This window comes from Xyrauchen texanus, chromosome 20 (assembly GCF_025860055.1).
Source record: "Xyrauchen texanus isolate HMW12.3.18 chromosome 20, RBS_HiC_50CHRs, whole genome shotgun sequence".
In the NCBI taxonomy this organism is placed as follows: Eukaryota; Metazoa; Chordata; class Actinopteri; order Cypriniformes; family Catostomidae; genus Xyrauchen; species Xyrauchen texanus.
Window position 1 is genome coordinate 25,375,467 of NC_068295.1, and position 27,749 is coordinate 25,403,215.

General features: G+C 37.5%; 1 protein-coding gene across 2 annotated transcripts in view; it reads right to left on the reverse strand.

The window, feature by feature from the left end:
* LOC127660383 (pro-neuregulin-3, membrane-bound isoform) overlaps positions 1-26,995 on the reverse strand; it is a 486,917-nt gene extending 459,922 nt beyond the window's left edge. For both annotated transcript variants that reach the window (XM_052150536.1, XM_052150535.1), the window contains exon 1: positions 25,261-26,995. In XM_052150536.1, the coding sequence (XP_052006496.1) occupies positions 25,261-25,951 (691 nt within the window). In that variant the 5' untranslated portion in view covers positions 25,952-26,995. The remainder of the gene's footprint in view (positions 1-25,260) is intronic.
* Between the last annotated feature and the right edge of the window lie 754 nt (positions 26,996-27,749).

Consider the following 27,749-nt stretch of genomic DNA (forward strand, 5'->3'; position numbering starts at 1 on the left):
GAGAAAGTGCAAAGCAATTTAGAGCAATGACTGAGAAACCAAACCAAACCAAAATAATAATAATATAATAAATACAAATAAAATAATAATAATAGTAAATAAACAAATCTTCAAAAGATTGTTCACACAAACTGACTCAAATCAATAAATATGACATGAACAAATGATATTGGCCAAATTGAAATGATATTTTCATCAAAAGACAAATGTTACTACAACTTCTACTACTACTAATAATAGTAATAATATTAATAACAAGTGAGTGAGTAAATGATGACAGAATTTTTATTTTTGGGTGAAGTAACCATTCAAAGAGGTTTAAAGAGATCCTGTGTAATACTAAATGTATATGACAATTCGTCTCACAGTTTGGCATGACATAATTAATCATAATAAAAGAATGCAAGGAATAATATTAATCTACTCTACATATTTTTTAATCTGTAATTATTTAAGCAAAATTAGCACATGTCATTTATCTTTCTGATAATTCAATCGTCTCCCCAGAGGAGTTTACAGAAGCCACCAATGAATAAAACATTCAGTATTTTTCCACAGTGTGGTTTGAGGTTAATTTTTAATATACAAAGCACTCTCTGTGCTGAATTTTTTCTCCCAGGTTGGAAACATATGTGGTGGAGGATGCGTTCACCCTCCTGGGGCTCAAGGTTTGATTTTCTTCCTCATTGATGTTGTTTTTTTTGGCTGTAGTATTTAGTCATTTGAAAGCCAGATGAAAGGTCAGATGTATTACTGTCAGCACATGCAATAATTATAGCATGAGGTTCAGGATAGTAGTAATATAAATCACACAGACTCTGCCTGACAGCATGTAAGTTTAATAACTACCTATGGAACAGGTAGATGTATGAAAATGACTGGTGTTGAATAGTAAATCTCTATGAGGTCAAATGCGGTTTGGATGGATTGCTGAGGACGGGAAACACATGACAGTGGGGAAAGGCAGCATACAGAAATACAAATTAAAATTTTTGCAGTTCATTCAAACTGTCAATGAATTACATGATGTTGTGGAAGTAAATATAGAACATACAGTATGAAGAAGATGCTATTACTAAACTACTGGCCAAAGAATGTGAATTTTATTAAATGATCTCTTCTGTTCTCCACTGAATAAGGACTAAATAAATGATGACAGGAACAGATAATGTAAATGTAAATGCAATGCTTAGTTTAGTTGCATGAAATATAAATATACCACACTTATAAGTGGGACACACATTTATTCACTATGTAGATTTGATGATTAGTCCCCAGGACCAGTGAACAAACATTTAGCTTTATGTAGAGATAAGCCTTACAATGCATTATGTTTTCAACCAGTGTAGCTCTTGAAGATTATGTACGAACAAAAGAGGATCAGTATGCTAAAGTGAGTGTAAGCTTATGCACAGCACTCCCACCTGCACACCTGACCAGCACAAACTTGTACAAATAGAAGAAGCCTTTACTTTGGTCACACATTATACATACATTCTTGCATATATACAGTGAAATGTATTTGTTTTCACATATCCCAGGGGTTAGAGTGCAGGGTCAGCCATGATACAGCACCCCTGGTGCAGAGAAGGTCAATGGCCTTGCTCAAGGGCCCAACAGTGTCATCTTGGCAGTGCTGGGGATTGAACCCCCGACCTTCTGATCAATAACCCAGAGCCTTAACCACTGAGCTACCACTGCCCCAATACACTGTTATGAGAGGGATTTATGCTCCATAAATCTCCACATTTAGGCATAGGCCGCTTTCCCCTTGGTTCCCTGCTGTGAATGCTGGAAGATTTGTGTGCTGTGGTTTCCAGCAGAAAGTGGGACAGGAAGTGATGAATCTTAGCAAAACAGCACAGAGCCTCAAATTGATCAAAACCCTGCAGTGCCCATGAGCATGCACAAATACACTCCACATATAATGTATAGTCGCATTCCAAAGTCACCTGCTGTGAAGAGTCCACTTGCAAAGTTAGCATTTTTCTAATTGAATAAAAACGGAATTTTTATTTGATATGTCCACATTTTGCTTTAATGACAGCATGCACTTGAGCTGGCATGGACTCCACACATTTGTGCGAAAACTGGGAATTCATGTTATCCCAGCATGATTTGAGAAGGTTCCAAAGAGCAAGAACCGGCTTGACAATATAAATAATATTTTAATTATTAACTTAACCAAAAAGACACACAAACACAGGTGTCAGACAGCTGCCTGTAAAGCTCTCTCTCTCTCGAAATGCCGTCCTCAGTTGGCCTTTATCCCTCTCGGAGACTTGATTAGCTTGATTAGGGGCCGGGTGTGCAGCATCACAACCCACCCCCCGCCCTCCGCCCTGTCACAATGTTTAAATGTACAATCCACAAATCATTCAAATCATTAAATGTCTCAGTGGACATTGTTACACATTACTGGACAGTGCACTTGCAATTATATACAGAAACAAAGGCACACAACTCCACAAAGTCATAATACAAACACTCTCAGCACCCAAAAGGGCAGCCAAACCACAAGTGAATAATCACAGTCATTTAGACAAATTACACTAAAAAGAAAATATGGTGAAATACAGTGTAATTGAATTCAGAAGCAAGAATTGATTCAGCTAAGAGCGAAAGAAAGAGAAAGATAGTGAGCTTCATTATCTTTATGGATACACACTGACCCTATATAGAGAAAGGGTCTAAAACTCTATGGACTCAAAAATGGCAAACCAACATGCAAATGAGATCTTGACTTAATGCCACTCCAATGATTTTTGTTCAGCAACGCAACTAAAAGACGCACATCTTTATAAGAGGGATGTCACTGGACCTGGATTGAATGGGCTATCTGCCCTTGAAAAGTTCTCTTCCCTTCTACAGGCTGAATCCCTTTCTTGCTATAACACACAGATGACGTTAATCAAATCACAAAATAAAATGCACCCTGGCTTCTAATATACTGTGACTAGAGACTATTTAGCACGACACAGTCCACTGGTACTAAATGAATAGGAGAAACTGGAACAACCAATATATAATAAAAGATGTATAAAAGAAAGTCCAGTCATACAGGCAAAAGAGCCAATCACCCTTTAGATACCTGTCAACCAAATTGACAATGTGCATTAGCTGAAACAGCCTAAAAATGTAGTTTTATTTACCATTATCTGAGCTAAAGAAGCACATTTGAATGAATGAATGAATGAATGAACGCTTTTTGGATGAATTTATTGCCAAGGATGATTACACACACAAGGAATTTGTCAAGGTGATAGAAGCTTTCAGTGCTAATACATATAGTGACATAAAAAAAAAATTAACAGATGACAAAAAGAGAAAAATACAATAGAGCAATAATTTTGGTCAAATATTGTATACAGATATACAGTTATGTGCAGAAGAGGTAGGATATGTTAAAAAATATAAATGAAATATGGATACAAGTAGGAACGGATAGATTGAATATTGCACATATTTGTAGTGACAAAAGGAAAGTATTTGGGGCAGTTTTAACAGTTCATGAGGTGGATGGCCTGAGGGGGAAATAGCTCTGTAGCACCAGCCAGAGGGCAACAGTTCGAAAAGGAAGTGTGCTGACTGAATGGAGTCAAGAGTGAAATTTATGATACCATTAATGTTGGATTATACTGCTGATTTTAAATATGTTCTTTGATTGTAACCTTGACCAAACTTTTTGGAGATTTCGGTCTTTCTCCATTCAAGTAGATAGAAACGGCACTTTTATTCCACTTGTTTACATAGAAAATAGCAGCCCAGCCTGATTGGGAGTGTTCCAAAGATGGCAGCCGAGTGAACTTACTTTGAAAGGGAATTTGACTGTAACTTTCCTTTGTAATTTGCGAGTAATGTGCTAAACCCGAAATGCCATTTATATTTAACGACATCAGTGATTCACACACTTCATGCAACATCATTATGATTCATCAATTGTTGTGCTCTTGAAATCATTGTGCACAAAGCTCACATCTCACAGCAGAAAATGTCACGAAATGTCATGAAATCTCATGATTTTATTCCCCCACTTGTTTTTATACTCTGTGTATAGGGACTAAGCTGATCTGAGATGATTTGATGCCCTATTCATGCCCTCTTGGCATAATACAAGATAGACCCTCCAAACTGGGCTGATTAAACTACAGATAGGGAGGAAAAGAAGAAAGACAATGAGATAAAGGAGAGGAGAGCAAGGAAAGGATGCCTGACACTTGGCTAGCGATGATGGCACCCTTCTGTGGGGAACTCCATGGTAACAGAGAGAGAAAACAGGCTCTAAGCCTCTTAGCTGAGATTTACATGATGCTCTGCATGGCCCTGTGCACATATGCCCGACTTCCCGCTACCCTGACGCGCTCTGCTGAGGAAGATAAGGCAAGAATTAGATAACAATGATACCTATGATAAGTATAGAATGGGAGTAAAATATATCAGTAGCAGGGGCTTTAGCTTTTATGTTAAGTACACACAGAACAATATACCCAAGTTTGGTGATGTGGCTGAGCAACATCCATGGAGAGCGAGGCCGGAAAAGGGAGAAAGGTAAGGATTGACACCTGTGGGGAAATTATCTCTAACAGCTGTTCTGTGTTACTGTGAGAGCTGGAGCGGGATAAAAGGGCAGTGCAGAATGCCGGAGGGGAGAGAGAGATGCACACAGCAGAATCTTGTGTGTGTGTTGCTGAAAAACAAACACAAAAACTGCCAATACACAAAAAGTGTGTATTAAACTGAAAAGTGTGTGCAATAAAAATATTATATGGATTGTTAACCCAGCTCCCTCTTCCTCCTTCACAAATAAGCAAGAGATCTGTTACACCAAGCTGTGCACTGTTTGAAAACACAGGACTTCAGACTGGCAGCATGTGCCAGTCTCTTTCTATAACATTTGATAAATCTGATTTTAGGCATCAGTCACTGCAATTATAATGAAAAAATTTTTATCTCAAGAAAGTAGTGATAACAGGTATTGTATTTTGTTTAAAGGGCAACAGAGACAGATAGACAGACTCTGTTATTGCCATCATGTGAGTTGTACACCCATTTCTAGAAAGAGATGTGACTGACATTTTACTTGCATGCTATACATCTCCTAATAACCCTCAGTTCCTGCCCCTTGACCTCTCCCCAGGCACTCATAATAGAACAGGGCAGAGCAGGGTCAAAGGCGAGGTGATGGAAACATTTTTATTGACAGAATGCAAAGAAGAGATAGAGAGTCACAGTGGAACCGAGGCAACCATTATTTTTTATTGACAAATCTCAGTTTTACAGTAAAGGCAATTCTGCTTCTGAATGTTTGCATGTCCCATTTGTGCATTTGGCAGATGCATTTATCCAAAGCAACTTACAGAACATTCAAGGTGTGCATTTTTTTCACTATGCATGTAAGGATCAAATCCATGAGTTTAGCCATTTTTTTATGTGCTATGTGCTCTGTTTAAAATGTGGCAGGCAATAAAACATGGCAGGCATTAAAAATTGCCCCAGGACACAGCATTTTCCTACTGAAAAAAAGGGGGCAACGAATAAACTGTGATACAACTGTGAGAATACAAAGAAAGGGCACCTAATTTATGCAAGTTTAAATGATTGCAAGAAATCATGTTTTGGGGGTTGCACGAAACCTGAAAAGCATAAGCCGAACATGTAGGAGTTAGTTCTGATTTTCATGATTCTCTGACTCTGCTGGAAGGATTACACAGTTCTCTTTCATTTGTTGTCGTTTGTTCTCTCATATGTAGTCAAGCACCACTTGTACATGGCAATAATTAACAATTATGAACATTAGAGAGTTCCATAAGTTGCACAGTGGCCCCCAAAATGTAGGCTATTTGGACAATTGAGACACACTTATAAATGTCTGAACACCATTGCATTAGATAACAAAATATTAAACCAAGTGGCATTTGCAAACAAATTATACTAGAATTGTTCTCAAAACCAATTTAACCTTTCTGTTACTTTTAACAAACAGGTCCCAAAGTCATTTTAAATAGATGTATTAAGTCTGTTCCCTCAAATGCCAGAATAACCACAGGTGTAGGTCATCCCATTATTAATGGACATGTCGTACTAACATTTGACAAAAAGAATATTATTTTAAACCCAACTAACTTGTTTTTCTTGAAAAGTTTTTACTTGTGCAATCATTTTTTAAAGAAATTGCCATGCCACTTGGTCTGATATTTTGCAATCTAATGCAGTTCATACATTTTTAAGTGTGGCTTATGTGTCCAAATATTTTTTGCCCATTTATACTTAATTTATCGAATCATACAACTTGCACACAAACACAAACTCACACCTGCTATTCCAATTATAAATGGTTTTGATTGTTTATTTTTCACCAGAGCTTGTCAGCTGATGGCTGGCTAGTCCATGCTAATGTGCTTCCATGCCTAACAGCATGGGATGATACAGCCCTCCGGAAGATTTCAAATATGTGTGTGCATGCATACATGTTATATGCATATCTGTTCTGTTAGACTACATAATAGATGTGTCCAGCCCTACTGGAGAGATGATGTTCTGTGTCATATCCCTTCCTCATGACTGACAAACTAGAGAAGAAGGAGAAGGCTGGCGACAAATTAAAACGCAGTAGCTGGGAATATTATGTATAGGAAGTAATAATAACTGAACAGAATTGTCCCTATATGTTCTTCTGATACTTTATCTATAAACACCATTTATCAATGGCTTATGAGGAAATTTATAGTGTCCCTGTAATTAAAATCACTTAAAAAATATACTAAACTATGTTTTTTGAAAATGTAAAAATGCAGAACATTTTTGTGAGGGTTAGGTTTAGGCGTAGGGTTAGGGATAGGGGATAGCATCTATAGCTCATACAGTATTAAAATCATTATGTCTATGGAGAGTCCTCATAAGGATAGCCGCACCAACGTGTGTGTGTGTGTGTGTGTGTGTGTGTGTGTGTGTGTGTGTGTGTGTGTGTGTGTGTGTGTGTGTGTGTGTGTATGTGTGTGTGTGTGTGTTGGTGTACATTTGTGGTATGTGTGTACATGTTCATGCCTAAGTGTAAATTAAATTGTTCTAAGTGATTTATATAAATATTGGTTTAGACATGTTATATTAATATGAAAATGTACGCACTGAACATGCAAAAGCAGTTTCCCTAAATGTCTTAATAATTTAATTTATGCTTAAATAAATCGTCTGATTCTGTCAAATTATTTCTGAGAATCGTTTGGAATCTTTAGAGGAAGTTTTATGACAGCCATCATTAAAATGAGATGATGACGACTCACTTTTATTGAGTTTTATTGAATCCATTTTATCTTTTTATATTGTTGCATGGTATTGAACTCTTACTTTGTCAAACAAAAACAGACGGTATTGCCTTGTAAAAGTGTCATACAACCTTATTAGGGTAAATAAAGCCCAACTCACTGACATCTTCCATAAACAAGAACTAGTGTGTCCAAATTTAGTTTTCAGAATATGTAGTAAAAAAGGGGGAAATGGCAAGTGGAGGATCCGTATGAAGCAGTGTTCCTGGGCTTATTTAAATTACCATGGACGTACTAGTTAATGAACATAGTAGAGTCATATATGTACTGCAGGCAGGGTTGGGAGGGTTACTTTTGAAATGTATTCCAATACAGATTACAGAATACATGCTGTACAATGTCATTTGTAACATATTCCATTAGATTACTCAAGGTCGGTAAAGTATTCTAAATATGTTGGATTACTTCTTCGGCACTAGTAGATTTTTTCACTTGTTTTGACTATAAAAAATCTCTGCCAGTACAGTGAGACAAAATACACATGTTAAAAATACATTCTCTGAAAAACCTAAATATCTCTTTTGCAGTATTGTTTCTAAAACAACAGAAATCAAATTGTTTTAAGGATTTTTAGATATTTTTAAAGGAAAACCTTACAAAAATTATTATCAAGAACATGATTTTTGCCCTAATATCAAAGGTCTTACTATAATAAAGAAATTATGATCCAATGTGAATTTTCTTGATTAAATATATGATCGTGCCTGGTAACCTGTGCATGTAAAATATCTTGAAATTGCATATTAGCTTAGCATAAAGCTGACAATGTACACAAGTTTTATTTCCATTTCTTCTGCTCCAAACTTACTTCTCTGTCTAATCTAATCGTATGAATGTAACACATCATAAGAAAGTGTTTCACTGCTGTTCAAATGCACTTTGGATCGCATCATTTATATGTATAAATATTTTGAAATATCTGCAAGGACTAAATATTAAATGAAACAAATGACAATAAAATACAAATTAATCTCTTATGTAATCAAAATACGTTTTGAATGTAACTGTATTCTAATTACCAATTATTTAAATTGTAACTGAAGTGGAATACAGTTACTTATATTTTGTATTTTAAATATGCATTCCAATTACATGTATTCCATTACTCCCCCAACCCTGACTGCGGGTATATAACAAAGGCTAGAGAACTGGTAATTCCTAAGTAATGTACAATGGTGCACTTTATTTTACAGTCCTATTTCCATGGAATTACTATGGACGTAGTAGTGAATATACCAAGTAGGTATTGTATAAGTTATACAGTACTTGGGTAAGTGGGCGGGAGGGTGGAAGTATTCCACGACGAAGATACATTTTGAGTACTTACTGATAAGTACTATTGCAGTTCAATTTATCTAAAAATCTTGAACTGAACATTGATTCTCTTAACTGATTGGTATGTACTATGACATTACCCTTCTTACATCCTTGTAATGTTAGGCAATTCATTAAGGGAGTTTAATGACATACCTAACAATTATACATGTGTTGAATGTTCTCAATTTGAACTTGTGCAGTAGCTATCAGTCTCACATTTGCACTTGACTTTACCAGTTGTCATGCAAAGTAGGCCTTGCTTAAAATTACAATTGACTAACCCTATGAAGTATATACCGGTAGTTACTGCTGTCTTTCATATTAGGTTCAAAATACCATCCGATTTCCAAAGCATGTACTATGAGGACTTGTACTTACTATTATCTATCATTTTAAAAGTATTGGTAAGTACTGCAATGTTTCACATTAGTTAATATGTACGTACACTAAGTGCCTGTTATTACCCCACACTTGTCTGTAAGTGCTACATGTTTAACATGTCTAGCACTGAGATGTACTGTAAAGTTTCATATTAGTTACCATGTACGGTAGGTACATATTAGATAAGTAGTTATGACTCATTTGGCTGTAGGTACAACATATTTTCCATGTACAGTATGTACCATTGTTAAGTATAAGAACGTTTCCTATGCCCATGCACGTATACCATAAGTAAGTGCCTGTAATTACCCCACACTTGTCTGAAGGTACAACATATTTACCATATATATGTACCAGAAAAGTACATTGACTTATTGATTTATGTTCTTCTTGTATTAGAAATAGCAGGATCTATCCTGCTGCCTTCACAATGACCTCACCCTGAAGTCTTTTATCTCAAACGATCAAGGAAAATATAATTCCCTATGATATGAACACTTTAAAATTATATGTATACTACACTGCCATAAGATGTGCTCTTCTTTTGTAAAAAAAAATATTTAATCAGACCAAAATTGTGTGAAATATATATGCGATCAAGATTGATTTTGCCATGCACATTTAAAAGGCTCCAGTGAATGCAGCATCTCATATGTGTCATTTATCTTGTTAGAAGAGTGAGCTGCGTACACAGACACACATGCACACACAAGCACACATGTGCACACACAGGGATCTCAGCACTGCAGGTACTCAAATCACTTATCAACTCATCTCATGAACTTATTGCTCCCATTTAGTGTGGTTTTCATGAGATTGAGCTTTACTCTCTGCAAACACAAATACAGTAGCCGATGTGCACGCTCACTGTCTTTATAGCTAAGAGAGACTAATGCATTCATTAATCCTTTATAAGTATTTGCTTACTGCACACAAACACGCCCACACACACACAAACACACACACACACACACACGCGCGCACGCGCGCACACAAACACACACACACACACACACACACACACACACACACACACAACCATCTGTATAGAGACTATTATAAAGCATTTACTTAGAAAACTTTTTTTTATTTATCCTACCACTCCACATTGCCATCTGCCACTTAGAGAGACCTATTATAAACAGATACTGTCCTGCACACACACTTCACAAACAATACTCACACTCACATACACAGATTTGCCTCCAAACCTCTATATTTACATTTATTAGCTTAAAGCAGGGTGATTTTTGTTTCTGTTATTCATTTATTTTTTTTATCTACAACTTTAGTGATTATATAATAAAGTAAAATGTCAGGCTGATATAGTTTTATGCAAAATCACTGTGGTTTTAGCCTCATGCATATTTATAATGTCTCCTCTGCTTCAGCTAATCACAGGCTTGGATAAAGGTCGGGGGGGTCACAGAATAGCTGGTGTTGCGGGTGGCAGACCAAAACATATCCGAATATACACACACAGCCAAAGTGGTAAAAGGTGGGAGGTCCAGCCGCTGGCTAAAATATATAGATTACACAACAGGTAGTGCTAGACTATTCTGTGGAAACCCTGCAGAAAATGCCTTCAGAGAAGTTTAGAGAAACCGGCACACATTTGATTCTGTCAGCATTAAGGCTGGAGCCTGCTTATTCCCCATTTCCTGCTCTGTCTTGGTATCGCATTTCAGACCATTACCGGCAAAGGCTGGCCATGTGAGAGATCTGTCGTCCTCTACCGCCATCCATCACTCCATGGCCCCCGGTCTTACACTCCATCACAAGGAAAACAAACACACACACACACACACACACATACACAGGCAAACTGTGCTAACTGCAGAAGCAAGGCCAGCCAATATGAGGCCGGAATATCTGACACACACAAAATACTTTCTACACCTGCTTAAAGCTGTCTAACCATGACTGTCTAGTATGCTCTGAAAGACAGGTTCATCTCTTTGACTGAAGGTATCATTGAGTTGTACAGGGACTATGTAACAGTCAGTGTTGCCAGAGCAGGGATACATTCGACAGTGTTACCTGAGTACATCAGGGCAGAAGTATTAACATCCATCAAGGCCCAGGCTCAGCCGCAGACTGCACACCCACAGTCTGTTTACTGACTTTATGATGTACAGATGTACACACAAAACTGGAAAGCAACTTTCTGGTAAGTTCTAATCTGATTGCTTGGTTCTACACAACTTCTGATAGTAAAGACAACTAGGTTTACTTAGTATGCCTGGAAAAAAGTAAAGTATAGATACAATTAGTACTTTTAATGAAGAACTAATCATAGGATTTGCAAAGTTTGCTAGGTAAGTGACATCAAAACTTTGAAAGATATTTAGAATTTTGTTTGCCACTTAATGTAGTTGCAAGTAAAATTTATATCCATGACCAAAACTTTATATTCTGCTAATCAAGACCTGTCAGGGAAAACTTTGAACTTTAATATATTTATACACAGAAAAAGACCAGAGTTTGAAGTGTCACTACAAACATCTTTAAAGCAAACCCCTGGACAAAGGCTGTCATGTTTGATGTTGTGTAAGTACTAAGATAAAAGGTATTCTTATCATATAATGCTGTGTGAGCGCAGGACGGTGCAACTAAATTTCCTGCTGAGATCAAGGTACATATGTGATGGATGCACCATGTGCAATATCGACTCTGAAGAGGAAGTGCATTGATGCATTTAAATGCACTACACGCATTGCGTCACAAGCACACACACACACATACACACACATTTTTATATCATGGTGGAGACTTTCCATTGACATAAATTATTTTTAGACTGAGCTAATTATATTGTTTCTTCACTAACCACACCCCTACTCCGAAACGTATCCATTATAGAAACCTTCTTGTATTAAAACCATATTTAGTATTTAAGTTGTTTCCTCATGGGCTGGTCCCCAAAACATGATATCAGGATTTACAATATTTGGGGGACATTTGCTCCCTACAAAGTAAGCAAAACCTCTCCCGCGCACACACAGACGCATGCACGCACGCACACACACACACACATGTGACTCCTGTCATTTGGGACCAATAGCTACCAGTGGCACACTTCATAGAGGGCCATACATCACCCTCACACTAACCCCCAAAATAATCTGAGCACTGCGCCTTCATCTGAGTGCCTGTATGCTATAAATTTATAGCCTGTTTGCTATAAATTTATAGCAAATTTACCTCCCAACAAATTTCAAAATCTGGTCCTTTTCTTAATGTGAGCAATGCAGTCAGAGAGCATCCCTCAGCATGCCAGCCGCATTTGAGCATTTGACCCCAATTCCACCATTTATCAACCTCAGTAAGACATCAAAGTGTGTGTGTGTGTGTGTGTGTGTGTGTGTGTGTGTGTGTGTGTGTGTGTGTGTGTGTGTGTGTGTGTGTGTGACCCCACTTTAATATGCCATCCGAGCTAACAGTGTGTTTGGCTGGATGCTGTCATGGTGTGTGATGCCATGTCTTGAGGTGCAGTGTCCCTGTAACATATCAGCCTTGATAACCATGAGAGGATAAGAATGAAAAAGAGAGATACTTAAATGGAGAGCACATGGGTCACATTAGCCATCAACCAGCATTTAGGAGGCGAGATAGAAAGTGAAAAAGAGGGTAAGCAAAAGAGAGTGCTCCATGCAGTTTAGAGTAAATGAGTTGAGGCATAAGAGATCATGTCATGACTGTAGGCTCGTTCCCTCAGGGCAATGAGGAAGACTTCCCCTACTTTGGCCGCACTATTCAGACAGCTCAGCACTGACTCTAGGCTTTATTCTTGTTTCGTTTTACTTTTAATAGGCAGGTAGACAATCTGTCACACTAGAGTGGGAGAGCAAATCAAGTACAACAGGCGTTGAGGTATTCCAAATAAGAGTTCTCAATGGTGACACACCACTACTCCCCTTAAAGAAAAGACATGGAAAATAGTAAAAAAATAAACCACAAATTCAGGTAAAGGACCAAAAATAGGGATAAATACCATGCTGAAAAATTCAGGGGGAGTCTCGCAATATACAATTTATAATATTTAAAATGTTTGATCATATCATATGCATAACTATATACAATTTTTTTTAAACATGCTTACATAAAAGAACAGTCTTTTGTGTTTATAAAGAATATATATATATAAATTTTCAGTCTGATGTTTTATAACAAAGGGCTACTCTTCTTTTAAATGGCTTACTCCATTGGATTTAGAGGGTGACAAAGCAGACCCAAAATGGCAACTATGGCAAATATACCAGGGAACTACATATAAGGCACTTGAAGACCCTTAAAAGCTCAGTTCAAAAACAGTAGAAAATAATCAGATGGCATCCTGACTCTCTGAATGGTATCACTGTCAGATTCAGCAGTGGCACAGGAATAATTTAAAAAATGTCTCAGAAAGCAGTGATAAAGGAGCCATCAACTTCAAAACATACCTTTTTTATTACTTAAACAGTAGAAAAAGGAATGCAAATACTATCAGGCTGTAATGATACTATAGAGAGTAGATTAGTTATGAAACCAGGTGCTTCATTCAAAGAGTGCAGGACAACTGGGAAAACAGGATACAGTCTTTAGAATAGTTCATAAGTACTCAACGTAATTTCAGGAAACAGTGTGTGAAGACATAAACCAAAACTCATGACAGTTAAGTATTTACTGGTAAGCATCAAACTTCTTCAGAAGCAGTGATAAAAAAAATCTCAAATGAGGAATGAAACTCAACCAGAAATGCATACTCAGGCTTGGTGTAAACTCAGTCTCTTTGCCTAAAACTGAAATTGAGAACTGTCTATTTTTTATTTCTTATGGGGGGGTCGCTAATGCCCGGGATCCCCCTTAGCCCCCTCAATTCGAGAACTGCTGGTCTCCCAGCATGGAATGCTTGTGTGCTGGTGTCACCACCAGGCTTTTACACTAGCTTAACCAGCTTCATAATTTTAGCAGAGTATCAAAAGGAGAAATGGCTTCCACAGCAAAATCTGGTTTATCCCAAGGTTTTTCTTTTTCAAAGAAGCAGACTATGGACTTTAAGACATTTCATATTTTACAGATATTAAAGCATGACTTTCTGTACAGCTGCTTTGAAATGATGAGTATTGTGAAAAGCACTATACAAATAAAAATGACTTGAATTTAAATAGAACTGTCAAAAAACATAGCCTAGCCAATTTCATGGTGCTACACCAGGCTCAGAAATTAACCAGTGGCTGGGAATCTGAGCAACTGAATATAAAAAAATATATAAAAAAAACAGCAACAAAAAACACTGAAATTAAAAATATGGTGGCAATTAACACCACTGTGATTTCTTTTTATTTATTTTGAGAACTAATTTAATTAAATTAATTAGTAATTTAGGCACACGACTTGAAAGACAAAAAAATTAAAATAAAAAGAATTGTCCATTGAAAATCAATTCCAGAGGGCAAATATTGTTAGCATATTTGTTCCTGGTCCTGCTCAACACCCTCCGAGGGGGATTCGAATCGGCATCTCCAGCATGGGAGGTGAGCGCATTAACAAGGAGGCTAAAGGCTAGAGCCTCTAACATTGCATATACAAACATCTGTCATTATTGATGATGTAAGACAGAACGTTCACCATTCACCTCAGTCACCATTCACTTTCATTAAAATGTACATTCATAAAATAAAAGTGAATTGTGACTGAATCAAACGTAATAACCTCAACCTAATTTCTCCTTTTCATGGAACAAAGTCAGTCATACTGGTTTGTAACAAGAAGAGTGTATGATGTAAATGATGACAGAATGTAAATTTTTAAGTGAAATATCCCTATAATAATACAATAAGTAAATTTTCTTACACTGTGCTGTACTACTATACTTCCAGCTCAGGGATGAAATTGAATTATGAAGCTGTCACTAAGTAAACACAAAGAACTAGCAAGGGTACTAGGTAAGAAAGGGCTCAATGGCCACTATAACCAAGCTCAGGAACAGAGAAAATGCTGTGCATGAGCAACCAGACCTATCACATTAAACCTGATCCCAGTCAAACTGTTTAGTGGGAGAGGTCTCGTAAACAATCACACGTGAATCAATATCTCATAACAGACTCTGGGAGTGTGATGCACTCTTTTATCCCTTAGGTTGTATTGAAAGGAGACAACACAAATCAGCCACAAACACACACATACAGCAAACAACAGAAATTAATATGCAGAGGAGTTTGTCCATGTGCCACTGCAGAAAAGCCCTGCAAATCAGCTTTATAACAAGTTCTTGTAATTCCAAAAGATATGTAATCCATTCATCCTTTCATTAGTATGTTTAGAAATAAAGGTTAGACCAATGTATGTCAAAATAGCAGTGAATTGACCAGTGAATTTCCATGCCTTTTCCAGTTGCTTGTGATTAGGCCTTCTGGATAAAGATTTTTAAATAATTTTATGGATAATTTACTCACAAAGAGCCATTTCTAGTTGAAGAAAATTTTGGAGTAGAGCACAACTATAAAATTTAACCATAATACTTTTACAATAAGGTTGTTTTTGTTAACATTAGTTAAGTACATTAGGAAACATAAACTAACAACAAACAATGCTTTTACAACATTTCTTAATCTTAATATTTGTATTAATATTAAATCAATGTGAATTTGAATGTATTCTTTGTGTGTTTCTATCATCAACATATCATTTTATCATATCCTAATACATTTCCAAAAAAAAAATCTGTATCCTTTAACACATAGTAAAAGGAATAGTTCGCCCAAAAATGAAAATTCTCTTATCATTTAATCACCCTCATGCCATCCCAGATGGTGTATGACTTTTTTCTTCTTCTGAAAACAAACAGAGATTTTTAGAATGTCTATAAAAACTGGTCCATACAATGCAAGCTAATGGTAAACAAAATTTTGCAGCTCAAAAAGCCCACAAAGGCAGCAATCCATTCGACTTGAGCAGTTTAATCCATGTCTTCTGAACCGATATGATAAGTATGAGTGAAAAACAGATCAATATTTAAGTCATTTTCTTCTATAAATGACCACTTTTACTTTCACATTCTTCTTTTATTTTTGGTGATACACATTCTTCGTACATATCGCCACCTACTAGGCAGTGAGGATAATTTATAGTAAAAAATTACTTAAATATTGATCTGTTTTTCACCCACACCTGTCATAATGCTTCAGAGGATATGGATTTGACACTGGAGTCTTATGGATTACTTTTATGCTAAATTCATGTGATTTTTGGAGCTTCAAAGTTCTGGCAACCATTCACCTGCATTGTATGATCCGACATAATTGAGATATTCTTCTAAAAAATCTTTGTTTATGTTCAGCAGAAGAAATAAAGTCACACATCTGGGATGGCATGAGGGAGAGTAAATAATGTGAGAATTTAAATTTTGGGGTGAATTATCCCTTTAATGCTTTATGAACTAACATGAACTAACAAGGAACAATTGTATTTTCATATATTAATAATAATTAAGTAATAACAAAATAATTGTTAATTCACAATACGTAAAATATTTACTTATGTTAACAAATAGAAACCTATTTTAAAATGTTACCAAAACAAATCTTGGTTTTAAAAATACTTTTTAGGTCTGTGTTAATTTTTTAATTACTTGCCTGAAATACCTGAAATCAAACAATTATAATTACCTAATTTTTCCAGGTTTCCCATGTCCCTGTAGTATACAGTGATATTAATTCTACCATTTCTAATGTATTACTATTCTAACAACACTATTATTATTAAAGTAGTTTTATTTAGCTCCAGACAGTGTGTCTCTGAAATACTTTCCTAATGAACACTGTTTCTTTACAGACTGTCATTAGGCAGGATGTGGTGAGACCTTACACAATTTTAAAAAGTGTTTGGATGGGAAATTCAATAGCCTTTAAGCTGCAACAGTAATATTAGGATTCACAGAAGTATTATTTTTCTTATACTGGTCTGTATTTTTTGGCAGAGGTAAAACATTGCCCCTGAGCTCTGATTGGCTGAGCTCCAACAGAATGGTTTGTTAAAGGTTATGGTACTTATTTGTCATTCTGCTCAGCTCTATTTTGAAGTCACAATACAGTATTATGCTGTAAAACCTGAACACCAAGTAACCAAGGTAACCACCAAAACAACTTGATATTTGTTTGTCCACAGATGTTAAAGGGCTTGAAGAAAGCCTGCAAACCCACAGGTTATAGGGTGAGACTAAAGAGAGGAAATTAGGTGAGTGTGAGATGAAAAAAGGAAATAGATAAAGCCTAGGAGAGCAAAGCTAATTAATACAAAAAGATAAAATGTTCAGACTGCCTGCAGAGAAACTTAATTTAATTGTGCCAAATGCACAAGATGAGTATTTCAAAATGACCAAGATTATGAGTACAGTTGTATTGGGATCCATGCACACACAAAAATGGCATTAGTCTGTTTCAGGAAGCATCATTAAGACACAATGTAGTTAATTAAGAGCTGGGTGAATTCAATCTCATTAACAAGTACCTCTGCCTTATTGAAATCAAAGATCCATTTCCAAACCATGCTTATAATGATTCTCTGTATGACTGATCTATACACACAATCCCTGTGACAGAAACTAAACCTGTGGTAATGAAGACAAAGCTTCCTCCGCTAACATTTGCCTCCAGCATAGCTGATGAACAGCTTATTGTTTTCTTATAAACACCCCATGCATCTTTATCCCCAACAACTTAAGCCCTGCTTCCATAAGGCATATCTGTTACCCCCAGAAATGAAAAGGTTTCATTTATCAAAATTGCTGTGGAAAAAAAGAGAGTACTAATCGACTCACGATTCATGAATACTGCACTCTATGGTGCGGAACTAAATGGAAAATGCAGAAATGATTTGCATTTGAACCCAAGTTCAATACTTCACAAATATCCTAGCGGGCCTTCAGGAGTTTATAATCATGACTGTTATTTTCTAAAAGCCATCACTTGATGCAATAAGTCAGCTGTCAAAATTTGTTTTTTTAATGCTAAGTCATCCCTGTAAAAAGGCAAATAATTTTGAATATGAAGTGGTGAAATGGTTGATAATGGCCTTCATTTCCATAGCATTCAGCACACTGAGAATAAAAATCATTGTCAAAAATTAGATTACTTACATTGTGAGCCAGGAACAAATCAGGATTAAATGGACTAAGAAAATAAGACTATATATGACTGCATGGCACTTTAACCACACAGTTGTTTAGTTTTATTGTCAGCAGCCAGTTGCAATAAAGAAAACCAGTATTAACAATGCCTTTACAATTATAATTAAAGGATATTTAACCTATGGGGTTTCTTGCAAATGGGCCCTGAGCCTTGCTGCGAAAGCATGATTTTACTAAGTTTAATCATCTAGAAAAAGGATCAATGGTTCAAGGTTAATTTACTTGTACAAATGAAGAAAAGCAATGACCAACTTAAGAGAAACTACAAGCCAATACATTAAAACTCAATTTCTCAGACACAAAAATTATAAAATGTCCAGGTTTAAAAACAAAGAAAGATATTGTGATAATATTCTTTCCTTGAATGCTCCAATGTGGATGTGGATGGGAAAACAGGGGTTGTAAGGTTTTTGACAAGGAGATGTAATGCACTGTATACCCCTATTTAGATTCCAGTTCTGGCATCTTCTACACTCATTCTGAGTCCAGTCTCCACAGTCTGCATGCTTTCATCTTCCTCCTCTCCACCTCTATTTATAAAACCCTGCACATTTCTCCCTTTCCCTGATAATTTTTCAGCATACCCTTGTCAATAATTCACATGCTCTTCTACATATTGAACATGTTTCCCTTTCTAAGCATTAATATTTAAGGCTTCATCCCTCCTTAAGGACATCTTATAAGGATAAATCAAAGTGACATTAATTTTTTTAAAGAAGAAATTAAGCTCTTATGGTGCTGGAAGGGAGGACTTTTATAGCTTTCTATTAAAAGAGGATTGTGACAGATGAGACAAAGTACTCTTTTTCAAACATATGAATTCTGAATGATTATAGGTCAATTAGTACTGCCAATGATTTGGTGTCAGAATAATGAAATGGTTCAATACTTTTATTTGTAGTTTTAGTGCATTAGCAGTACAGATTAGCAAATGTTCAATGCAATTTGGTAAATGACATGAACTAATCTACGCAAACAGCCTGATGTTACAAAACAAAGCAAGAATCAATGGACATTAAATGGCAGTCAACTGGAACCAAGAATCATGTCAGCCAGATTCAACCAAAGTTGTTTTCACTTGATGCTACAAATTGAGATATAGCTTTGATACACTCAGTTTAGAGCAAGGTGCCTGCATACATCTAAAACTCATGTTTAACTTGTTTAAATGAGTGTGGTTAGAACTTTCACTGATTATGTTTAATATCTCAACAATATTTTAGGTCATGTTATCTCCATAAAATGTTTAAAATTTTCAGGATAACGGTTATAGAAGGTGCCACAAAACCAATCAGCACACAAAATGTTGATCAAACAAAATAAATCACATGTAAGCCATTGCTTTATGAGTCTGCTCACAATCTATCCCATTGCTGTTTCAGTGTACTAACACGGCAACCTCCACCACCCCACCATCACCACTTGAGACCCTTCCTCCATGGGAGTAGGTTCCTTGCCCCTGCTTCCTATCTCCAGCAGGATATGACGGTTCAGAGTACAACTACTTCAGACCGTCAGATGGGGCTTATGCCAAAGAGAGACATTACTTTTCTGTTTTATATTCATCAAATAAATGTAATCTTAAATTTCACCCAAGTCTGAGAGTCTTCCCGATAGAATTAGCTTTACTGATGTCTGTTATGTATGGCTGGTTGCACCACCTTTAGAGAAACACTGGCACCCCCTTTACATGGTGCTCCTATGCATTGCATACCTTGCAAAAATGTTTTTTTGCACCTCTGCTTGTTCTCTACATTTGTTCACTCATTCTTACTCACAATGCATCCGGATTTCGAATGTACAACCGATATAAGCTGTGTCTTGTTTTGAAAGCTGAATCCTCTGGCGGTCACAATTGTTTGCCGCAAATGTCATCAAGGCTTGTTTCAAAAAATTGAGTAGGACACTCCGAATGCGACCTTCTTTCACAGGAATTTGGAGGATGCAAGAGGTGTATCCTTCAGAGGCACTCACAACCCACAATTCTTTGCTTCAACAGAAACTAGCATAATTTGTCTAAATAAAATTATGTCAATTTGCTCTAAATATGATGTTAGTTATGAAAGTAATGTTAATTCCCAAGTTGAAGTACCTCAGTAGAGGTGTGTAGATCATTATAATAGCCTATTTATAATTATAGTTATTTCTGACTAAAACATAGTATTATAGACTAAAAGCACACATCAATTCTATTTTCTTTTCCATCAAACTCACTATAACTCTCCTCAAATTTACCACATACATTCCATTCTAAAGGGACTTTGTTCCCTTGTCCCTCACAGCACTCGCGCTTGTTAAAGAGTGGCGTGCTGTCATAGCAACCATGTTACATTCTGTTTCCATTTGTTTTATGGTATCTCATTTAAATGAGGCTTGTTTAAAGGAGGATGCTCAGTGTACTATAACCTTCAAAGGACGTGTCCTACATAGAGCGCAGCTTTCGAAATGAAACTCAGCTACTCACCAGCACCATCTTGCCCATAATCCAACACCAGGGAGGACGACAGACATGCATGGAGAATGGGAGAGAGATAGAGCGAGTAGGTGAGCGAGAGATGCCAGTTAATGGCTTAATTGCATTCCTGCAATGTTTTATTTCATGCTGGCTGTAGTGTTTCACTTTTAAACATAGAAATGTCACAAGAAAAAGTCACAACTGACAGCAGTAAAAGGCAAAAAAAAGAGCATCAAAAACTAGCAGGGGTGTAATAACATTCAGTCGTAAAGTTGAATTGCATATATTAAATTTAAAAGTATATACATACTGTATATTTACATTTAGCAGGGAGATACATTTATAGTGCAAATTATGGTTACTCCAGAGATGTTTGTGCATCAGAAATGTTGGAAATGTCCCACCCCTTACTGAAACATAAAATATTATTGGTTAGCAAATATTCAATCATGTCTGAATTTAACATTATGATTGGTTCATCATTTTAGTCAGACTATTTATCTTGCCAGTGCCTTCAGCTGCACTCCCACCTCACGCAGATAAGTGCGTTTTCAGAGATATATATATATATATATATATATATATATATGGATGGATGGATGTTTATGTATATACAGTATAAGTCAGAAGTTTACATGCACTTGGGTTGAAGTCATTAAAACACATTTTTTAACCACTCCACAGATTTAATATTAGCAACTGTAGTTTTGGCAAGTCATTTAGGACATCTACTTTGTGCATGACATGAGTAATTTTTCCAACAATTGTTTACAGACAGATTGTTTCACTTTTAATTGACTATCACAATTCCAGTGAGCTAGAAGTTTACATACACAAAGTTAACTCTGCCTAATAAGCAACTTGGAAAATAGCCAGTTACCTTCTGTTAGGCTAATTGGCTAATTTTAATCAATTGGACATATAACTGTGGATGTATTTTAAGGCCTACCTTCAAACTCAGTGCCTCTTTGCTTGACATCATGGGAAAATCAAAAGAAACCAGCCAAGACCTCAAAAAATATATATATATGGACCTCCACAAGTCTGGCTCATCATTGGGAGTCATTTCCAAATGCATGAAGGTACCACGTTCAGCTGTAAAATCAATATTATGCAAGTATAAACACCATGGGACCACGCAGCCATCATACCGCTCAGGAAGGAGAGACGTTATGTCTCCTAGAGATGAAAATAGTTTGGTGCGAAAAGGGCAAATCAATCCCAGAAGAACAGCAAAGGACCTTGTGAAGATACTGGAGGAAACAGGTAAACAAGTATCTATATCCACAGAAAATGAGTCCTATATCGATGTAACCTGAAAGGCTGCTCAGCAAAGAAGAAGCCACTGTTCCAAAACTGCCATAAAAAGCAAGACTACTGTTTTCAAGTGCACATGGGGACAAATATCTTTATTTTTGGTGAAATGTCCTCTGGTCTTATTAACCAAATATTTGACTGTTTGGCCATAATGACCATCATTATATTTGAAGGAAAAAGGGTGAGGCTTACAAGCCGAAGAACACCGTGAAGCATGGGTGTGGCAGCATCATGTTGTGGGGGTCCTTTGCTGCAGAAGGGACTGGTGCACTTCACAAAATAGATGGCATCATGAAGAAGGAAAATTATGTAGCTATATTGAAACATCATCTTACGACATCAGCCTGAATGTTGTGGCAAAATGGCTTAAGGACAACAAAGTCAAGGTATTGGAGTGGCCATCACAAAGCCCTGACCTCAATCCGATAGAAAATTTGTGGGCAGGACTGAAAAAGCGTGTGTGAGCAAAGAGGCCTACAAACCTGACTCATTTACACCAGTTCTGTCTGGAGAAATGGGCCAAAATTCCAGCAAACTTATTTTGAGAAGCTTGTGAAAGGCTACCCAAAACATTTGATGCAAGTTAAACAATTTAAAGGCAATGCTTACAAATACTAACAAAGTGCATGTAAACATCTGACCCACTGGGTATTTGTTGAAAGAAATATAACTGAAATGATTATTCTCTCTACTATTATTCTGACTTGTCACATTCTTAAAATAAAGTAGTGATCCTAACTGATCTAAGACAGGGAAATTTTTCAATGATTAAATGCCAGGAATTGTGAAAAAAATGTTTTTTACATGTATTTGGCTATATATGTAAATATCATATAGGTGTATGTAAACTTCTGACTTCAACTGTATGCTATTTTGATAACTATTTACACGTTACAAGCCTCAAATAAAAGATGACTACATTGTCAAAAACTTAATATTGCGGTTCCCCTTTGCTATTCTTGTTCATATACAAAATATTAAGGTTAATTTATGCTTATGTATTAGACCTGTGTATAAAATTGATAATAGTTATGTGATTTGGGGGGTAAAATATTAAACTGTAAGACGTTGTCTAAATATTCAAAATATGCATCTTAAAAATTTTAAATTACTCTTAATATTTACAAAAACATTTTGAACATCTTAACTTCTTTATGGCTACAGCAATTATTTTTGTGATTGTTATTATTAGTATTTGATCAATATAATACATAGCAGACTTCTTTCGAAAGAAAAGCAAGTTTTCTTTGGATAATATTGCATCAACAGTATCTTCCATGAATAGAGGTAAATTAATCTGGATTAAGCAAGGAGAGTAAATCAATCTCATAGAGTGGTGAGGAATGGCAACCTCTTTACTCCCCATCCCAACAATGTCATTCAACATAACCGGCTGAATTCAAAGACAAGGCTCTTCAAATTATATTAGGAGATTCACAGCACTTTAAACATTATGTCTTATACAAAAGGTCGCTCTTATCATATGGAATGTATTCAGACCGCCAAACAAACTGGGCGTTAGAGCGCACAGGCTGCTCATAAGATACACATGAATGCGATCATTAATTATTAACGCATCTGTGTCGGGTATTTTTTAAGAATACAAATATAAGTTCGTGTTATATTACCACACCTGAAACCAATTTCGGCACCACGCCTTAGTGTCGCATAAGAGGGCTGTTTGCACCAAACGCGTTTTTGCGTTCGTGCGCGTTGTTTTTCAATTGCATTTCTATGTAAACATGCCCTAGCAGAGGTCTTTGCGCCACGACTCGCATAGGAGCGTCACGTTTTTTGGACGCCGTGTCAAGTTAAAAAGACCTTCAACTGTTAGAATGCGTCTCGAAACACCTGCGCTCATGGCGTCTTTTTTTTAGCGCAAGACTCCGCTCGATGTCAACGCCATATTAACGCACCTAACAAGGTGCGCGCGATCGGGCATGATGACGCATTAATCAATTTCTGCGCGCATAGACAATTCCAATGCCATTGACAGTTCATAGAATGATGCAAGCATAATCATAGCCTATATGAAGCAGTTTTCCCATTTTCAGTTCTCAAAAGGACAGCAAAAGTGCTGTTGAATAGTCGTGATATCTCTTGTGATTCAACAAGCCAAAGCGGAAAATAAACATAGCCATTATAATTCTGATTGGAGAAGCGCTTTAGTTTAACATGACTAGTTCTCAAATTTTCTCAGAAAGGACAGTCTGAAAGTTGTATTTAAATGACGGTAAAAGAGGACAAATTGCGTATATTTATGCGACGTATGGTTCCGTCAGACACTGTCGCCCATCTCTTCCAATAATCAGACAACGAGGAGAGAATCAGCAAATGCGGAGCTAAGGATAACATTTCTCTCAGTGATATTTCCTAACTGACTCCATGATACATAAGCTATTTGATGTGCCACAGTCATTGAAAATATTAATAGATTAAAAAAAAAAAAAAACATTTGCGGTATTGCTAATCCCGGAGAAAATCTCATTTTATAGGCTACCAACTTTAACGCGATAAACCAAGACACGGTATGAAATGTGTTTATTCCAAGCAGACATTCAGTCCGCACCCTGGTATATCTTTCTACAGTAGGCTTTATACAATCATATAAAACACACACACACATATATATATATAATATATTTATATTAAAAAGTAAAGCAGTCAGAATGATTTTACTAACACTTTTCGGTTTCTCCGTTGCATATTTGGAAACACAGGGAGTGGTCGGTGTCTCTACTTGTCATTTGAATGCTATATCTGCCGCTCCTTGGCGTCATGATAGACGGGACTGCACGCTGCCGCGAGTCCTTCATGCTTTGTCTTTAGGACGTTATCTTGGTGCTTTCACATACAAAGCCGGCTATGAATCCATAGGTACTACTGCCTTAATATAAGACTTCATATGCAAAATGATGTAACTGATCAGCATTAATTGTATTAATACCGTAGATAATGATAAACCCATTCATTAAAGGGGAAAAAGCAGTGTGTTCATTTACATCTATAAAGACATAAAAGTGCAACCCAGTAATTACAATTTCAATGCATGATTTCCTTATGCATCCAAGTATAAACAGAGTCTTCCATTTCAGTAAAAACATTTAAAAAAAAAATAAACCTAAATGGACTTCACTCTGTTATTAACATAATATTCATGTTAATAAAACTGAGTAAAAGTGAAAACTGTCTGTAAAGACATCATAGTTATCCACATCACCAACTGTCCCTGCCAGAAGTTGAATTGAACAGCTGTTAAGCAAAACAAGCGAGAACCAATGAGGAAGTATCAAACTCACGTGTCTTTCGGCTGACATGGGTTCGTCCAGGTGTGGTCACGTGCCTCTCAGTGGATGACTGCTCTCTGGTCCACATTTGGGTGGAGTCGTTTAGAACGGTGGGGTTGGAGGGAGAGGGGTTTGAGGTGGATGTTTGGACAGTAGACATGGTGGTGGAGGCCACGGTAGTTGTAAAGGTGGGATTGTGTGTGACAGAGCGTGTAGGGCTCTTTTGTGTCACCTGGTTGCCTGATGCCCCGCCACCTCTAGCGGGTATGTTTGAGGGGCTTCCTGTTCGAGTTCTGCCCCGCACCACTGTGGTGACAGTGGGGCTGATTGAGCTGACTACTCCAAGGGTAATGGTGGTGGTAGTGGTGTCAGATCCCTTAGGAAAAGTGCTAGGCTTGGACAGAAATATGGGGTCCTGGCCAATTCCCTTGGCGTCCACCAAGTCTGTAGGCACGTAGTCTCTCACCGAACCCACTACAATCCATTTGAGCAGCATCAGACTGAGCCCTAGGCCTATGAAGCCGATAAGAAGTGGAACCACGCAGAGCCAGGTCTGCTGGCGAGGCCATAGGGCACAGGTCCCACACCTTAATACCCCACCACGCACAGGGGCCTGGCCTTGTTCACGTCCACCAGAGCCACCCCGTCCCTCGGGCTCCTCCAACACCATAGCCCCAGAGTTGTTCACAGAGCTGTCACTCATCTTCCCTGTGGCACACTAAGGGTTAACCCCAAGGCCGGACACACGGCAGACATGGGCAGCACAAGGCAAAATGCCGGCCAGGAATGGCAGACATTAAAAAAACGAAATAAAAATCCAAGCAAGAAGACAGAAATAGTTGAAACTCGGCAAGGCAGACGTTCCCTAAATCACATCCACACAATGCCACAAACTAACTCACACACTCACAATCAGACATCCAAATACACCCAATAGAATTCCGGAGGTAGAAAACTCAATATCCAGCAAGGGCCAGTCTGTTAGTCCAGTTCCAGTCTCGTCAACAAATACGTCCAGATGAATTCCAGCTCGCAGCTAGACAAAGGTAAAAATGCTAAAATGATCAATAAAGGTGCTGAGCAAAAGAGAATGAAGGGAAGGGAGGAGTGAAATCATCTGCATGTTGACTCCGAAAAGCAGCCGATGCAGCAGCACTCTCTCTGGTCAGATTATCAAATCCCTCTTTTGCAGATGACACCACCATTATAGTTATTTTCCAATATCATAGCGGAGATAGATTAGTAACTTGTTTAAATGCAGAGTTTGGTAAAAGTTATCCCATTCAACACTGGCTCATACTGTCCTCTCTGTCTCTATTTTTGTAATTCCTTCTTCAAGATCTCGATCAAACTCACGCTTTTGTATTGGTTCGCTGAGTCAGCTTTATATATACCACAAAGCTGGTCCCTTCACAGAGGAGCTCTCTCCTTTAAAAGTGATGCATTATGTTCCCTTCCTCGACGGAATATTCTGCAGATTTATAGCATCTTTTGGGGAGCAGGGATCCAAATGCACAAGCAGTACTCCCAGGCAATAAGACAGACACAGCCGAGGAGGCAGAGGCAGATATCAGAGTTCCCAGGAAACACAGGATCAAGCAAGAGATGGAGGATGGTAATGTTGTCAAATCCGTTTGTGGTGTAAATCCTTTCTCGTGGCTGAACGGCATCTGATCAGCAACCTGCCGCCGTACAGCGAGGCATTAATAATGTGTGGAGCAGTGAGTGTGCACTCAGCCTCTACCTACATTCCACCACTGACAGAGCGCAAGAGAGAATGAAGGAAAGAGAGAGAGGGAGAGGAGTAGAGGGATGGAGAGAGGAAGGGAGGAGAGAGGAAGGGAGGAGGGAGGGAGGGAGGAGTAAGCTTGTCGAAGACTGACAGAAAGAGAAAAAGAGGAGAGAAGAAAAATTACAGCATGCAGTTCTTCCATGAGGCAACAGTCATCCATTCCTCATTATGGTTTTGTTTGTCTGTTGTTTGTTGTGTCTGTATGTTGCCCTCTCCTACTGCTACCATTTTCAAAGTGTCCGGACTAGCGTGTGTTCCCGCTCTTATCTCCTATGGGGTTTTGCCACGGCTCCAGCCTTCTTGTGACTGTGACACTGCAGCCACAAACACACACACACACAAACAGGGATAGCCTTATACTCTTCCCTATTGCTGATGCCAGGAAAGACAGAGAGAGAGAGGGAGAGAGAGAGAGAGAGAGAGAAAGAGAGATGCACTGCACCTGCTCTCTTCACAAGAACATTTCCCACCCCTTTAGAGAGAGAGAGAGAGAGAGAGAGAGAGAGAGAGAGAGAGATCATCTGTCAGGCATAAAAGGGAGGGGAGAGAGAGAGAGAGAGAGAGAGATCATCTGTCAGGCATAAAAGGGAGGGGAGAAATAAGAAGAGATAAGTATAAGATTTGAAGGCATTCAAATCATGATAGAAAAAGAGAGAAGCAAAGGGCAAGAAAGTGAGAAAGAGAAGGTATGAGAGAGAAATGAAGAGAT